This window comes from Centruroides vittatus, unplaced genomic scaffold, assembly GCF_030686945.1.
Source record: "Centruroides vittatus isolate TY-2023 unplaced genomic scaffold, ASM3068694v2 contig_502, whole genome shotgun sequence".
Lineage (NCBI taxonomy): Eukaryota > Metazoa > Arthropoda > Arachnida > Scorpiones > Buthidae > Centruroides > Centruroides vittatus.
In genome coordinates, this window is record NW_027122289.1 from 861611 (window position 1) to 880499 (window position 18889).

At 30.0% G+C, this 18889-nt stretch overlaps 1 protein-coding gene across 1 annotated transcript in view; it reads left to right on the forward strand.

Annotated features, from left to right (window-relative positions):
• The window catches only part of LOC136978279 (1-phosphatidylinositol 4,5-bisphosphate phosphodiesterase-like), a 78123-nt gene that overhangs the window by 24842 nt on the left and 34392 nt on the right, over nt 1-18889 (forward strand). Inside the window, 2 exon segments of the mRNA XM_067273964.1 lie at nt 3240-3299; nt 3379-3516. Coding sequence (XP_067130065.1) covers nt 3240-3299; nt 3379-3516 — 198 coding nt within the window.

Consider the following 18889-nt stretch of genomic DNA (forward strand, 5'->3'; position numbering starts at 1 on the left):
GATGGCACAATTTATTTTTTTATATGAACACATCTCTTGTTTAGTGTCGTCATCATCATCATCATCATCATCATCATCATCATCATCATCATCTGTATAGAATGACTCCATTAATCACTTTACAGAATTTCAATGAATGATTTGTCAAAGTTCGGCTTTATTCGAATTAAATATGTAAAATGATAAAAGGAGACTTTTTGATAATATTTTAGTCTAATACCTTTTTATACCTTCTCAGAACAGTGGCAGCAGATTGATAACTTAGTAATGAATTAAAAAAAACTGTTTAAATGTATCTGTAAATTAGGCAATTGCCAAGAACAGATGCATTTTGTTAATTCACGTTCAAAGTTTATTTTCTGTATATTGTCATTGTTATGTATATACAAGATACGTATTTCTAATGTGATACAGTCGTAGAGGAAATGCCATTACAGATGCATGTAAATAAATTTCATTTTGATAATATTCTAATTTCCTTATTAAAATATATAAAGAATTAATCTTATGTCATCCTATATTTTGTGCGCATTAATAAGGAAGCTATAAAACTCTTAGTAAGAAAGATAGAATACACAATAGGTACTTGTTAGTTTCTTGAATATAATGTGTGATTTATGATGTAAGAAATATGTTAAGATAATTATAATTTTGGATTTCCTTCAACTATTTTATTATATCTGTCTAGCTTATTTTGTTTCTGATACACAAATAGATAAAACGATAATCAATCATGGAACCTAAGAATATTCAACTTAACGGAAATTATTCAAGGAAAATAGCACAAATATTACATAACATATTTTTAAAAATGTTGTAAAAAATACAAAAGTGCAGTCTCTTTAGATTTATACATAATTTATAATTTTAAAACGTTTTAATTTCTACTCAAAACTGGACACCTTCAAAAACCTTAAGGTTCTAGTAAATAACTTTAATAGACAATACATAATTTGTAATATGTCATTGTTCTTTATTACATTCCAAAACTGGAACATTAAAGAGACCTGAAAATGGTCTTAGACAAATGTTTTTGATTTATTACTATTAAAATTATTTACTGGAATGTAGCGCTTCGCGGCTATTATGTATTATTATTTTTTTATCATTATCTTTTTGTTTTTCATTTGTTATGTCGCGTGTATGTTTTTGTACGGGTCCTTTTTCATTTCCTTCCTCAATACCACCAGTTATCTATTGGCTGGGCATTCTATTTGGCGATTGGCCCGTGGTGGGATCATGTGGGACGGAGTGATGTCGGTTAGCGAGGAGATATAAAAACGTGTGTAACCCATGTGAGACAGCTTTTTCCTCCTTGGGATTCTTTTTGTGTGTGTTGGTGACCGGAAGACATAGTAGGCTGTTAGAAATAGAGCAAAGCAGAGGAGAATCAACCATCGCAGGATTGAGGAAATTACAGTGCTGAAAGGTAATCTGTCTCCATCAAAGGAATTACTTGAAAGGAAGAAGGTATCGCCATCTAACAAAGAAGAGGACTAACTATAGGGTTACAGTTGTCAACGATTGTTGTATTACAAGAGAAAGTTCATATATTTGATTGTATACTCTGTTCCCCAACTTTTACTTGGTGTTAATTTTTGTCATTGAGTTCATACTGATTGTCGGGTAAAGGACGGCCTTGAGTTAGGAAGGAAAATTAGGAGGGGGTGCTCGAATAGAATTAAGATTGTGATGCAATCCGATTCCATGACTGAATTGTGTATTATTATTTAACCATGTTTTTGTCCCCAATAAACCTTTGTTTTTCAAACTACACGCTTCCACTGACTATTCATTTTCCCTTCTTTTTGTTTTATTCCTTTTCTTTCAAACCCAGACCACGTGCTGCGTGGAGTTCACAGGAATTTTAAGATTTTTAAAAGTGTGTAATTATCCTTTTATTTTTTTATTTTTAATAACTGAACACCACTGAACAGCAGTATAGTGGTTTTATAACCCAAAACAAGCTGGCATATGTAAAAGCATTATATTCTACTCACACTTATTACTACTCAAGTGATAATATAGCTCCAAACCTTCTTTGTAGAACCTTCTAAACAATTCTCCATAGCTTATTACCTTGATAACGACTAATGTTTTCAATCTCATTAAGCAATAACAACTAATGAGATTTTTAAAAATGCAATGCTTATGTTTGACCTTGAGAAGATCCAGCTAAAGGATTAAAAACATTAGTCATTATCAAGGTAATAAGCTACTGGAGAATTGTTTAGAGGGTTCTACAAAGATTTGGAGCTAAAAGCATCATGTTGTTGTGTGTGCTAATACTGTATAAATTCATATTAATATTCAGTGCTAGAGTTATTATGTTAAGTGTTATGTTTCAGTTTGTTTTGTAATTTTGGACTTCAAGATGTATTGTTTGTTGTAAGTTACCGAAGTGGCTAGTCTAACCTATAACTTTATTATTTATGATTTGTGAAACTAGTTTAAACTGTTCTTAAATAACTAAAAATATATATATATACCTTAACTGGCTTTTGGGTCACCTTTTTATAATATTTAAGAACAGTTATCCCTTTCCATTTTGTATAGTTTCGTAACATAAATCAAAGTTTAATATATAATAATGCAGACTATTTTAAGTTTTGTTTAATGGTAAGATTGTATCTCTTTAAATACTTTAATTCTATTTTATAAATGGATTTTATGTGAGAATTTTTAATGTAATTGTAGCTATAGAATAAAAACATCAAAAAATTATTTTATTTGATAAATCTTTAAGGAGAAAACTTTTTATATATTAATAAAAAGTAAAACAAGTTGTCTTTTATTCATGTCCAATTCCTATTCTATTTTATTATTTTATTTTCTAATATTTTGTTGCTTTTGAAAATTAAAGAGAGAGAGAGAACTAGTTTTTGATGTGTCCTATACTAATAAAACACATTAAAAAATCATGTATTATTAAAGTATTTTCCTCTTAAAACTTTGTTTTCCCAGAGATGTTATAAATAAATAAATGAGATCAGAGAGTACATTTTCAAGTATTTTTTATGTTTTCTCATCAGTGCAAGACTATCTGAAAATGGTGAACATTTTCACTGAGTGTATATGAAGTGTGTTTCAACAAACTGTTCTTCCTACTTAACGATAATGATTACTTTATAATTATAAATAGCTACAGGATAGCAGATTAGACTCTTTTATTCACTTAACTAATTGGATAAATACATAAATTTAACGAGACTTCATAATTGATTTTTCAAATATTTAAGGATGGTCAAGTTTTAGAACTGAGTCAAGTAAACGATATCAGAGCGGGTGGCATACCAAAAGTAAGCGATTTACAACTTTCTTTCCTGTTTACTTATTTACGGTGCTTAATGAGTGATTATGTTTATGTTTGCTTAACAGGACTCTAAATTATTAACAGAGCTTCAGGTGAAAGTCAAGCAGAATTTAGAGGATGTGTCATTAACAATATGCAGTGGAACAGACATGGTAAACATAAATTATACTCACGTCGTGTGTCCAGATGTGGAAACAGCGGCCGTAAGTATTATCTTTATTTCTTTAGGTAAAAAAAATCATATTCATGATCAATGTTATAATTGTAAAATGAAAAATTTAAGCAATTGTTTTTCTCAAGTGCAAATATATAATATCAATCTTTGTGACCTTTAGACGTATTAACCCCACTGGCTTTAGAATTTTTGCATTTATAACTGGTGTAGATTTTCTATTATGACTGTACAAAATGCTGCATTTAAATGCTATTTTTTTATTGCCTTAGCTTTGAAATATCATGTAATTAACTTGTCAGAAATGTAATGTTAATTTATAACACTGAGCTAATAGAAATGATATGACTCCCTTATGAGTTTTTCAGGAATCACTTGAGTTCAGGGATGAAGCTACTTTGGGGTTTCAGGGAACACTAAAACAAAAATATATTTTTTGGAATTATGAGAAATATAGCAATATAAGGGCATGACAGATGGGAAGAATGGAGGAGTTTTAACCTAAAAATTAATAGTAATAAAGTTAAACAGACTCAGAAATGTTGATTGTTTTGGTGGCGAATGATGTTGCCCAACAAGTTTTCAGAAACGTATTTCTGAAAGTAATGTTAAGTGTTGCAAAAAAGAAAAAAAAATCATGTTTACGTCAACAATAGAAAATGTAATCAGCAAGAATTTTTACTTAACACATTCACTGCCAACTACAAGATGACTTGTAGTTTTCATTACTGCCCAGGACGCCACCTACGAGTTATATCGTAGTTTGTTTCCTTGCCATATTTGTGCAGCTACGATGTAATTCGTAGTATATCAGTGTAAATATGAATAGATAGCCTTGGGCAAGAACAAAAAATCAAGTTTCGCCTAATTGAACAGAACATTTATTAATAAATGAACAGAAAATATAATCATAAAAAGTTTATTCAAAACAGAAAGCAAAACAATATTTTTATTGTTTGTGATAATTTTTAAAACAATCTTCCATGCAAAGGGCTGGCTTCTCTGGACAGATTGGACAGAAATAACACGTTTCTCGGCGTTTTTTAGCTTTGATACAAATTCGACATGGCTTTGTCAGATTCTTTTTTTTTTTTTTTTCAGTAGGTGGGATACTCTGTAAATAATGAAGCTCTTGCAATCTAATTTTTTAAAAACTAGTTGAATCTCTTCTCCAATCAACGTTTCGACGAATGCTTCTCTAAACTTTATGTTTTATTTTAGAAGTTGCTTTTTGAAAGAATTTGTGCGCATTGTGTATATATATCTCTATAATACGTAATGCAAACTTTTTGGGCTATCTAATAGTCTTTTTTTAGAGCTGTGTAGTACAATAGCATTTGATCTGATCGGTCAATGCCAGACATTCCATGATTGTAATCTCGAATTATATTCTGTCTGATCGAACATTCTAGTCAGTGGTCTTTTCTTATCCATATTGGGGTATTTATAATTTGATTATAAAAATAAGTAAAAAATAACACACTTAAAAGAGACGTAAATGTGATGTGCTCAACTCTATATTTGATTTATAACTAATGAACTTAGACGCACATCTCTGATTGTTAAACTGACAGCATGAATCGTGTCTGTGCACAAATTAACTCGTAGTTTGGCTTTAGCAAAGAGCTTTCTGTTACAGAAGCCAACTACGAGATAATTCATAATATCTTTTTCTTAAAAAAAACACATTCTATATGCTTTTTGATTATTACTATGTACTCTGATTAGAGTTTTTAATAATATAACATAATTAAATTAATTTGGCGTTTTAGACCAGAATCCTGAAAAGTCACGTGGCAGTCAACGTGTTAATATAATGTTGTTGAACACTAAATATAAAATTTCATATATTTGTATGTAGATTTTTAAAATTTTAGAATCAGAATTCAAATTCTTCAAATTTTTCAATATAAATACCAAAATAAAATTACAATATTGATCCATTATTGTTTACTATTAGTGATACTTTTTCAAATATTTCAGATAAAAATTTTGTTTTCCTACATTAAGCTCCATTTATTATTAAAATAAATGCCAAATTTTATTATCTTCATTTAGCTGATATTATATTAAAATTAACATAAAAAAAAAACTTTGGGTAAACAGAATTACCATCTCTAAAAAAATTTAATAATTTGCAAATGTTACGAGATTAGATCTAGGAAAAGTCAATTCAAGATTCTACGCATTAATTCAGAGACCATTCTAGATAATGTATTAATTCTAAATTACAGGTGATTTTTGGTTTTCATATATTTGATATACAACTTACTGGTGCTCTTTTGTACACAGTACTTTTGTACCTCTAAATTGCTTTTCATATGCCATATTCATACTGTTTTGTATAATTTAAGTCAACAATTTGGAGCTATCATATAGTGGCTTTGGTTTTTGTTAGCATCAAAATCATTTGGGATAATTAATTTTTTTCTATTTCCTGATTATTTAAAGCATATATTAATATTTTATGCATTGTAAACATTCCTACATTAATAAGAAATTTTATCATTTTTGTTTTGGTTTTCAGAAATGAAACACTATATTATTTGACTTTTGTGATGTACACATTTTTAGGAATACATCAGAATGTCAGGGATCACATACACTTATAAAGTATTATATTCTAAAGTAAATTACTTAAATGTTTACAAGATAGATTGATTATTAATAATGCCATCCAAGCATTTCTAATTACCTGTCATGCTTATAGAATTTGAATTTGAGCTCTATTCCTAATCAAATTTCTTTTATATATTTGTAAATTATTAATTAAATTTTAAATTAAAAACAAAAATTACTGAAATGTAGAAGTTAAAAATGATGTTTCTATCTCTTAGTACTGAAATGTTTGGCTTTTCATTTTCAATATAATTTAAGTTTTTACACTGGCACTTTGGTTAAAAACCATAAATATGATTAAAAAGGATCTATAAACAGATTATTTTTTTATTTATTGATTAAAAAACAAAAACCGTAATGTTTCCAGCAATAAAAACTATTTAATAATAACGTTTTCGACTGTTTTAAACAGCCATCATCAGTTACAACGAACTTAAACAAAAAAGAATGCAGAAAAAAATAGAACACAAGCAATACAAATATTTAAAATTCAAAAATAATTCCAAAGTAAAAAATGCCGACGTATATTAGAAACTAATAAAACTGCGCATGCGCTAAATATCGTAGTAAGAATAAAAATAAAAACAAAATAACAAAAATACTTCCGCAAAAATATTTCTATTACAAGAAAAGAAACGTTATGCATTTCGGTAAAACGACTTCCATGCCGTGGATAAAGCATCTGCATCCCTATGGTTAATGCAACCCGTGTTAACGTGGGCTTTGTATATTTCCAGCTTTTCTAGATGTTTCAGCATTTGTTTGTTGGTCGTGGCCCTGATAATAGATGCTTTGTCCCAATGAACGTCGACATCTTGATGCTTAGCGAAAGCTGCTAGCACAGTAGAATCTAAGCTCTTATTGATGGAGTATCTATGCTCCTTAAGCCTCTGCTTTAAATGTCTCATAGTTGCACCAACGTATACCAGATCTGTGTTAAATCGGCGATCTTTTAAAGGTATAGAATATACCCCCGTCTTAAAACTCTGGTTTTCTTTCTTCTTGTCGTTTCTTAATAATCGATATACTGTAGGATTACGCCGATATAACACCTTCATGTTGTTATTTCTGGCTACTTTCTTAATCATCGTGTGCAAGAATGGAAAATAATTGAGAATCACTTTTCTTCCTTGATTCATAGGAGGAAGCTGCCGATTTTTTGCCTTCCGAAATTTGTCGATAAGCCCATCAATCTCCTTACTCCGATATCCGTGTTGTAATGCTGTAGTGCGGATGTAACTAACTCCTTGTAGGTGTCAATAACACTCGTGCAATGCTTCCTCCTATGAATCAAGGAAGAAAAGTGATTCTCAATTATTTTCCATTCTTGCACACGATGATTAAGAAAGTAGCCAGAAATAACAACATGAAGGTGTTATATCGGCGTAATCCTACAGTATATCGATTATTAAGAAACGACAAGAAGAAAGAAAACCAGAGTTTTAAGACGGGGGTATATTCTATACCTTTAAAAGATCGCCGATTTAACACAGATCTGGTATACGTTGGTGCAACTATGAGACATTTAAAGCAGAGGCTTAAGGAGCATAGATACTCCATCAATAAGAGCTTAGATTCTACTGTGCTAGCAGCTTTCGCTAAGCATCAAGATGTCGACGTTCATTGGGACAAAGCATCTATTATCAGGGCCACGACCAACAAACAAATGCTGAAACATCTAGAAAAGCTGGAAATATACAAAGCCCACGTTAACACGGGTTGCATTAACCATAGGGATGCAGATGCTTTATCCACGGCATGGAAGTCGTTTTACCGAAATGCATAACGTTTCTTTTCTTGTAATAGAAATATTTTTGCGGAAGTATTTTTGTTATTTTGTTTTTATTTTTATTCTTACTACGATATTTAGCGCATGCGCAGTTTTATTAGTTTCTAATATACGTCGGCATTTTTTACTTTGGAATTATTTTTGAATTTTAAATATTTGTATTGCTTGTGTTCTATTTTTTTCTGCATTCTTTTTTGTTTAAGTTCGTTGTAACTGATGATGGCTGTTTAAAACAGTCGAAAACGTTATTATTAAATAGTTTTTATTGCTGGAAACATTACGGTTTTTGTTTTTTAATAGTTTATCTTTCCAGTACTAGTTTAATTATTGTATTTATTGATTGTCTTTTTATTTGTTATTATTGTAGTTATATTTTAATTAAGAAGAAATAGCAGTTGCTTATTAATTATTTCTTTACACTTGCCAAGAAAAAAATAAATTATTTTTTACTATATTGCATACATCAATATTTTTTTAATGCTATTGAAATCAACATACACTGGTGTAATTGATATCATTTATGAAATCAATATGAAATTAATTTCAATAACTACTACCTTACAACTGGTTAAATTAGAATTAAAAACAAACAAAACCCATACACCAGCAATTTTTACCAGCTTACATAACTCTTCCAGGAACCCTTCCTCAAGCATCTGGAGCAGGTGGAAATATATATGGTCATCCACATAATACAGCTATAAACTTTCATGATATTGACTCCTTCCCCACAGTGTGGAAGTCTTTTTACAAAATATAAATCTCAATATCCTCCTCCTCCCTGTTCTGTCATCTTACATCATACATCACCTCCCCTGCATACGTGTTTGGCAATCCCACATTTGTCTCGGCATTTGTTTGCCCGATGATGCCCGTTCAACATAGGCGAAAACATTCACACTTGTTTTAAAAATTGCTGGTATGTAGGTTTTGTTGTTTGAAATTAATTTCTTTTGGCCCATTTCTAATATGTAAAAACAAATTGAAAATAAGTTTTGTAGCTCATGCAATTTTTGAAACTTGTTTCTAAATACTTGATTCTAACTGTGCTTTCATTAATTATTTAAATTGTATTAATTTAAAAAAATTCTCAGTTGAATATTGCTTATGAAGAAACTGAATTGATGATTTGTAAGGAATAAATTGATTCATATAAATTCCACTTTTATAAAGAAATTATATATGGTATCAGGAAATACTGTATAATTTCTTCCCTATTCTTTTAAACTATGCATATTTGAGGAATTTTCATATCATAACATATAATGACTTTTTTTTATCTTTGGTTGAAGTAACAACTTATCCACTAAGATATTAATTTGCTTATTATTGAATCTTGTTTGATACTAAATAAATAAAAAACACAAATTTTTTGAAATTAATTTCAATAATGTAATTTTTTCATTATACTAAAACATTAAATTATATAGAAAAGTATATTTATTAAAGAATAAACTCCGTAGTTTATAGTTTTTCCTTAAGTAAACAATGTGAAATAACAAAAGTAGATTTTTATGCAGGGGGGAAAAAACATATTGGGTTGTTCGGAAAGTTCGTAGCGATTTTTGATAGCCGACAGTTGAGACACCGATTGACGCAAAAATGATTAGAATTGTACAAACCAATGAATATTACGATAAATGACCTTGAGACGCGTCCGTTACAAAAAAACCGTTAAGATTATTCAAATAGCATTTAATTTGGCTCATTGCAAAAATGGATGCGAACAACGTGCATTATCGACACTTGTTTCTTTTCTTTTTTCGTAAACGCAAAAATGCTGCACAAACAGCAAAAAAGATATGTGATGTTTATGGTGGGAGTGCTGTATCAGAATCAACTGTTCGAAAGTGGTTTGCAAAATTTAAAACGGGTAATTTCAGCCTTGAAGATGCTCCTCGCTCAGGAAGACCTCCTGTTATTGAAGAGGACCAAATCAAAGCATTATTGGATGAAAACCCTCATTACACAACTCGAGAGATTGCAGACATTGTGAAGTCATCAAACAGTACTGTATTTCAACATCTAAAGAAGCTCGGATACGTTATGACATTTGGATACCTCACGACTTAACGGAAAAAAACTTACTGGATCGCATCTCCATTTGTGATTCTCTTGAAAGACGAAATGAAAATGACCCTTTTCTGAAGCGTTTAGTGACAGGTGATGAAAAGTGGATCATTTATAACAACATCAGCCGAAAACGATCGTGGGGTAAGAAAAATGAATCGCCATTAAAAACTCCAAAGGCCGGTCTTCATCCAAAGAAGGTCATGCTCACTGTCTGGTGGGATTGGAAAGGAATCCTGTACTATGAGCTGCTTCCACAGAATCAAACAATTGATTCTGATAAGTATTGTTCCCAATTGGATAAGCTGAACATGGCAATTAAAGAAAAACGTCCGGAACTGGCCAATAGAAAAGGCATTGTGTTTCACCAAGATAATGCCAGACCTCACATGTCTTTACGAACACGCCAAAAATTATTGGAACTAGGCTGGGATGTTTTACCCCACCCCCTTACTCACCCGACCTTGCCCCGTCGGACTACCATTTGTTCCGTTCTCTACAAAATTCCCTTCATGATAAAAACTTTGATACTTTGGAAGCTTGCAAAAACCACGTGGATCAGTTTTTCGCGGAAAAAACTGGAAAGTTCTACGAAGAGGGTATCATGAAGCTGCCCCATAGATGGCAACACGTCATTAAAAACAATGGCGCATACATAATGGAATAAAAGTATATTTTTAGTATTAAAACAATTTCTTTTATTTCTCTTAAAAATCGCTACGAACTTTCCGAACAACCCAATATTATAGAAGAATGTACAGTATTTGTGTTTGAAAACAAGTCAGCATTTCTTCATTGTTGAAGTTGTAAACATGTTGTCAAATACAATTTTAAAAATATATGTGTATTTTTTTTATTTTGATTTATAGAAGCTACTCTAATTTGATTTAACTCAATGTTTTCTAGAGATAATGAATATTCTTCACAAATATTTTGAAAAATACAATACAATTGATTATGATATGATCAATAACAAAAATAAATAAAATTTCAAATAAAGAATTCTACTCAAATTCTACTTTATATATTAATACAGTATATTTAAAAACTAGAATGAATAATTAGTATAATTAGAACATAATACAATTTATGTTTTTGTTACCTGGTATTAAAAGTTTTATTTATACAAGTTTATCTACTGGATTTTATCTATGAAGGCAAAAGGTAGGCAATTTTGATCAACTAATCAACTGATTCACTAAAATCATGTCCTTAAACAAGTTTGTTTCAAATTAAACCATTAGAACTTCACATTATTTTGGACTGTGTTTTGAGTGCTAATAATTAATGCTATTAAGTAATTTGTATTAAAAGTAGACAGTTTGGCCACTAATATTAATAATTACAAATAATTGTAATTCTGAGCTTAGTTGTTTAAATATGCAGGTTTGTTTCTATTCATATTATATTCATCTGTCTTTATTACAGTGAATAATAAACATGAGTAAAACAACAAACAAAAACTCTAATTACCCCAAAAAACATGGCTTTCCAAACAATATAGTTCTTGTTTCTGGCTTAAAGGAGAACTCAAGAGGGCTCTTCTTGTCACATACGGATTACAGGCTAGTTACTTTATGTAACCATATTAAAATATATTTACTCTTACAAGCTTGCTTTATAGAATTATTGTTGAAAAAAATCAAATCTCAGGCAAGATATTGTCCTGACTTCTAGATCTTTCTTCTAGTTGCCCTTGTATGTTATAATGTGGTACAAAGGATTTATCATGTAATTACATTTGATTGAATGTTAATAAATATTTATATGGCTAATCCTTTATTATTCATATGCAGGAGTTTTTCTTATTTACAGAAGAAAAAAAAATCTATCCTCTTGAAGATTAATACTTGCTAATTGTTTGTTTACAAATACAGTAGAGCATCGATTATCCGACCCCCAATTAACCAACTTATCGGTTAACCGACCGCGTTCTAGTCGGCAAATTCAAATGTCCGCTAGTGATGGGGCGCTACAATATTTGGTTATGTCTTGGCTACTTTAATATTATTTTTGTTAAATTTTTGCATGTTTTAGCTGGCAGCACTGACTCGACCATGGAAGGGAGGCTAGTATTTAAACCAGGCCTAATACACTATACTAATAATGTATTTTTTCACACTTCGGTTATCCGACTTTTCAGTTATCCGACCAACCCCAGTCCAACCAAGTCGGATAATCGATGCTCTACTGTACTCAAATGAGACACACTTAAAAGAATCTAAAATGTTCTCAATATTAATATCTATAATTCTAAATTGAATATAATTGAATATTCAATGTTGAAATGTTGTTAATATCACATTTTAAAAAGATACCTTCAAAATCTACATTTAGCAAATTCTAATTAGTAAATAAAACACCAGAATTACAGAATGCAAATTTTTGTTTTATGCTTTAGTGTAAGGATGACAATCCAAACAACTTTTACAACTTGTGTTCTTATCTAGGTTACTGTCTGGATTTTCTGATATTTTCATTCATTTAATTTACGAGGTGTTGACCTTGTAACAAATCCAATTTAAATTTACATGAATGGTGAACATGCTGTCTTGTTTTACTAAAACAAAAAATATGAACTGATAATGGTTAAGTTGTATACTTTAATTATACCAGTTTTATATATATATATATAAATTGTCAGAAAAAATATAAATTATTTTTATACTTTCTGCTAATATTTTTCAATCAACTAGTTGGGTAAATCATTTTTATATTTTCAGTTTTAGTTGTTCGTATGTGTGCAAATTTACATTAAATATGACAAGAAACTAATTAAATTGGATAAAATACTTAAAAAATTTTTAAAAATTATTTTCAGATTACAATTTTAACAGAAATTAAATAAAGAGAAAATTCTTTTAAGGATTATTAAAAAAAAAAAATACAATATTGAACAGTTTAGGTTCAAAACTACTAGAGCATTTATCTTTAGGAATGCAATTCTGTTACTATGGAAGCATAAAAACAGATATAGGATAAAAAATGAAATGGAAATCTCTGTAGCAACCTCAATGTCATTTTTGTATTAAATATATGCTTTTAAATCCATAATTCTGAGTTAAATATAAATTTATAGGATATTTTTAAATCCTGAAGGTGGACAGTTTAGATTTGAAATCTCCAGAAAATTTAATTTTTTTTTTTTTTTTTTTTGTATTATTATACTCCATATTTTTCTACTTATTTAATTTTAATAAACAATTTTTTGTTTTGGAGTTTTTAATTTTGTATATTTAATTTTAAACGTTAATTTTGACGTTTATCCTTGTTATTTTGCTTCAACAGTATGTTGTTATTTTTTGCACTTTGTGTTAACAGTTGAGCAGCTGGTAGAACAAAGATAAATATTTATGTAGGTTTTGTACACAGTATTCAAAAAAACTTCAGAAGTGGGTCAAAAACTCAAAACATAGGATATAAAGATACTTATTTAATAACATTTTTCAAAGTAAAATCACCCAGAGCATCAATATACTTTTTCCAATTCAGGAAAACCAGCTTTTTTCAGTTTATATTTTATAATAGTTTTAAGAATAAAAATGTGTACTGTTGTAGTTACATTTTAAAAATAAATGGTTTCTCGTATTAAAGTTAAAAGTAAAATAATAAAAGGTAACGAAATCAAATCATTTTGTAATATATGTTATTAGCTACATGATCAAAATTGGAAGAGGTAATACAAACAGAATACACATTTTACTTGCTTTTCCAGCAGTTTGGAGTGCATTTTTCCAAACAATCATGTTCTAACTAGAAGACAACCTGAAGAAGGCTTCTCAAGAAAGCTGAAAACATTTGGAAAAATCCACACTCCAAACTGTTGGAAAAGCAAGTAAGGTATATATTTGATTTGTAATACATGTTATTGTTTCAAACTTTCTTAAAAAAGTCCTTTAGAGATATTTTTTCTTTTATAGCAGTTCCTCACTTCTTTGCTGCAATGTTCTGCAGTTGTCTCAACATTGAAGGAACAGTGGATTAGTAGCATTGCATGGGAGAGCAGTCTGCCTTGGGCAAATCTTTTGGTATATTGCAGGGGTTTCCAACTTGTGTTCCATGGACCCTAGGGTTCCACAATAAAATCTATTGAGTTTAGTGATGTATGAATGTACCAATGCAGATTTGGAATGCAAGGTGTAATTGTTCTAGTCTCGGATCAAGTCCTCTTATGATATCCTATACATATGCTAGTTATTTATAGCTTTATAAACAGTGGGTACCAATTTATCAGTAAAAGAACAAACTGAAATCATGATTTAATGTTATATAAAATAATGAAAACCATAAAATGATAAAACTTAACCTAAAACTAGAAAATCATTTAAAAAATAACCTTAAAAAGTATCCAATATATAAATAATAATACAAATGCTTTAGTAAGTAGATATCTGCAGCAACACTCATGTCAGACAAGCATCACATGTCGCCAAGGAGTTAATGTCTTATCATCTGTAGTGTATTGTAATGCAACAGTACAGCATACAAGTGAGCATATCAGTCAATGAATATTAGTTTTGCATTGCAATCATTTTATGATCCTTTAAGTATTTTTCATATAAAAAAATTTATATGAAAAATAAATTTATAGTGCTTTTAGTAGTGTATACCCAAAATTGAAAAATCATGGCATGTTGGCTGAGAGAAGTTTTGAAGAAAAATGTAGCAAGTACTTCAAATGTTTCTAGTGACAAGACTGAAAAGGGTTTCTATTTAATGTATGATCAATAATTATTAAAAATTGTCAGGGTTCCAATATTTTTTACCAAGGTGAAAAGGGTTCCATGATAAAAGTAAGAGTTGGGAACTGCTGATCTATTGCAATGAAAAGAAATTTTTGTTGTTGGGATAGTAAAAGGGTGAGACATCAGACACAATTTTTTATTTTTCCATGAAACTACTGCTTATTGTTAGAAATTTCTGACAATAGTAAGGACTGTGATAGCCTTATTTACCATTGTGCCAATTGTGCTTAATTAATAACAACATTGTTAACAGTGTCCTAATTTTTTTTCCATTTGGCTATATATATCTTCCATTTTTTGTCTAAATATTTTTGATGTGTATTATAGTTTTTTGAAGGGAGGGCAAACTCAAGGACTGCCCCAGGTGGCATAAATCCTAGCTATACCAATAAAACAGGTGTAGCAGATATGGAGATGTGGCTTTCTGCTGTTCAGTATATGAAAGAGGTATTTATGCTGTCTGTATGAGAAGTCATGTGCAGTCTTCATTTTCTTCATCATCACTGACATCTTTTTGTCGTATCACTAAATTAATGATAACATCACCAGTCATTTCATTTTGCTCATCATTTACTCACTCATCGATTACTTTGTCAGTTAGACCCTTGAAAAAATTGCAATTATTATTTTCAATTGAATTTGTAAATTTGTTTGTTTACACTGTTGATAATTGGTAGACCATTTGCCAGATCGAAGTGAGACTCTTCGGTACTAGCTATCATACTTTCATTGGTTTCCTTCTGATTGTCAGAACTATTATTCCAGCTCTTAAAAAGTGTTAATTCTTAACATCATCCCAAGATTCTGCTAACCAATAACACGTCTTTTACTTTAATTTTTATCCTTTGAAATAGTTTGGCTATTTGTTAAATCGTCTAGCAGATGTTTCAGAAGTTATTGCCTGTAATTATGCTTCATATTCTCCAGTATATCTTGATGAAGTGGTTGGATGAGAAGTGTTACATTGCGGGCTAAGAAGAGAGCACAAATATCGCCACTAACTAGCTCACTTTCATCTGAATGAGTCAGGGTTTAACATTTGGAACAAAATCTTTATGGAACCATTTTTTAAATAAAAATGAAACCATCCATACACTTTTTTTTTGGTTGGCATACTTGACAAGAAAGTTTAGTACACTAACTTGCTCTTGGGGTTTTTTATTTACCAATGGCAAAGAATTTAAGCTTATGCTCATGCAATTTGTTTGAACAAGATGAAATTGTTAATCTCTTTTTGTTTTGTTTGTTGCCAGGAGCAATTTTTTTTCTCTGAAAGCAAATGGTTTTCTTATTAGTATTTTATAGTTTAGCTGCAATTCTAAATTTTTTGAAAACTTAAGTTTTTATTTTTAATAACTTAGCATCACTTATTCTAAAATTCAGCTTCTCATCAGAAATGCTCAAGAGTGTCACCCCATATCTTTTATTCCAATAATAACAGTAAGCCAAATGAAACTTGTGATGAATTCTTTACCTCCATATTTTAATGGTTGTAAAATTGCAAAGCTTTTGCTATAGAATGAGGCTAGGATAACAGCTATCTTTCTTATTTGAATAAACCACAGAAATAAAGCTTCTATATTAGGTTAATTCTTTTTCAATATTTTTTAAGAGATCCACTTCAATTTCCATTCTATTTTATTTCAGTCTCCAAAAGTCAATTAATTAACACCTAAGTCACTAGTTACTTTTGTAATTGTTTCTCTCTGGTCCAACTATTTGAGAGTTTCCAGTTTCACACCTAAAAATACCATAACATGCTTCCTTTTCCCACTCATTGTGATAATTAAGATGCCAACACATCTTTAATAAACTTTCACAAATTTTTAACACAATGATGACACACTGACATTAGCTAAAAAGACAGCAGGTATACAGTTGGGGAGAGCGAGTGATTCAAGCTCACATTCTAACAATCACCACTTCTTTGATAGCTTGCTCAATACAGTTGAGTTTTAAAGTACTACAGTATTTACATGTTTGGCACCTAATTTGCAGCAAAGCATTTATGAATTAGAAAAAAAGTAGCATATTTCATGTTCACCTTGGATAATGCAGAACCTCAGTTAATTGTGGGATTTACCATGTGTTTTAATTAGTTCAAATTAATAAACAATTTTTAATTTAACTTCCAAAAATATCTAACACGTTTTGTAACGTTCCTGGCCAAATGAGGGTAAAGGTGAGTTTTATAAAAAAAATTAAGTGCTAATTAAAAGTACAATTTTCATTAAGTCCAACCTCACTCAAGGTACAACACATGATCCTCTGACAATTCAAACTTTCAGAAATTTTTGACAAACTCACAGGAGTTATTAAGCTTTGAAGTGGGTGAACAAAATTCTGACCCCCCCACACACAAATATCCATACATTTTTCATTTTTTTGCAATTCTCAATGTTTCAAGGTCCCAAGTTCAAACACATAAAAATCAAAAATTAAAAACATTTGAAAAATTACAAGCATTTTTTTTATTAACATGTGCAAGACAACTGTATTGTGAACAGTTCAAAAAACTATAATTTCTATTGTAAATGTTTTAAAAACATTTTGAAGTTTAAACAAATAAACTTTAATTTTTTCTTTCATCAATGAGGGAGGACTTAAGTCTATGTAGCCCTCATGGATCCATCCCTATAAATATTGTTAATACAATCACAAACATGATGATTAAAGAGTTATATATACATTTTGTAATTTAAAAATCAACAAGTCACAAGTTTTTGTTCTCTAAACATCTCATTCATTTATACATTCTTTAAATGAAATCATTCCCTGTGAATATAATTCCCAAAAACATTGTAAATGAAATCAGTAAAAATAAAAGCAGTTTCAAAAATAGTTACTCTAATCTATTATCTTTTGTAGTTTTTTAATAAATAGAAACAATAAGTATGATTGGAAATTATTTTTATCAACACAACTTAAAAATTTCACAGATTTAACATTCTACAATCATATAAATGCTTGTTTCAACAAATGTCTGTATATATGTAGTAGTTTTTAAAATTTTGATAACTAGATGTGTTATAATTGTAGACTCCCTTTTTGTAAAAAAATCTCAAAATGGAAATTTTGCTTTTTTTCATTCATCTTTTTGTCTGGTGGAAAAATTTACTCTAATTCACAAAACAACACCTTTACTTGTTGCTGAGATATTTTTATTGAGAGATCTAACATTTTCGGTCTACTCAATAGGCCATCGTCATGCTTAACTTTCGAAAACGGAACATAAGTGTTCCATTAAAAGAATACATTTGTTTAAAAATTCAAAGCATCAGTAACGAAAAAATAAAAAAACAAAAAAGAAAGAACGTGGTAATATATACAAATATAAATATTCTCACTATGTTGATTTTATTGTATAAGAAGTAAAAAATAAAATAAAATAAAATAAAAATGAATCTACTGGTGATACTTTTTCATAAACAGAGTAGCAAATTATTGAGGAATAATTGATGAAAAATGTAAATATAAGCTAAAGTAAGCCTACGAGTTCGTGATACATTTCTTGACTACAAATTTCCAAGCTGTCGGTAGGCTGTCTGCATCCCTTGCATTTATGCATGTCTCTTCCAACTTGCTTTTGTAAATTTTAATTTTTTCAGCGGTACTTGCTAACATTGGGGAGCTCAAGGGTTTCACAATAACTGCTTCCTCCCATTTAATTATTGAGCCTTGGGTCTGCGCGAACTGCGAAAGCACTGTTGCGTTGGAGCCTTTCCTGACGTTATACTTGTGTTCTTTAAGTCTTATCCCTAAATTTCTTGTTGTGACTCCAATGTAGTTTTTTTCAATTCCTAGTTCCATGTTCTCGTAAGGAATTTTGTACACTCCTGCTTTTTCTTCCTTTTTAATGTGATCTTTATCATTTCTTAAGATTGTATATAGGTTCGGAGCTCTTTTTAGAACCGTTCTGGTCTGCTTGCGGTTTGCAATTTCTTTCATAATGCCTTTTGAATTCTTGTTGTAAGTAAACTTTGTGATTTTACTGGGAACGTGTTTTGAATTTCTTGCTGTGCCCATCTCATACTTTCTAACTATTCCTGCTATTGTGCCTTTTTTATATCCTAGGGATTCGGCTACTTGTATGATTCTGTCGATTTCCTTATTTCTGTCAACAACGTTATCACAATAGATAAAGGCTCTTCTGATAAGAGCTCAGAATGCTGCCAGCTTAT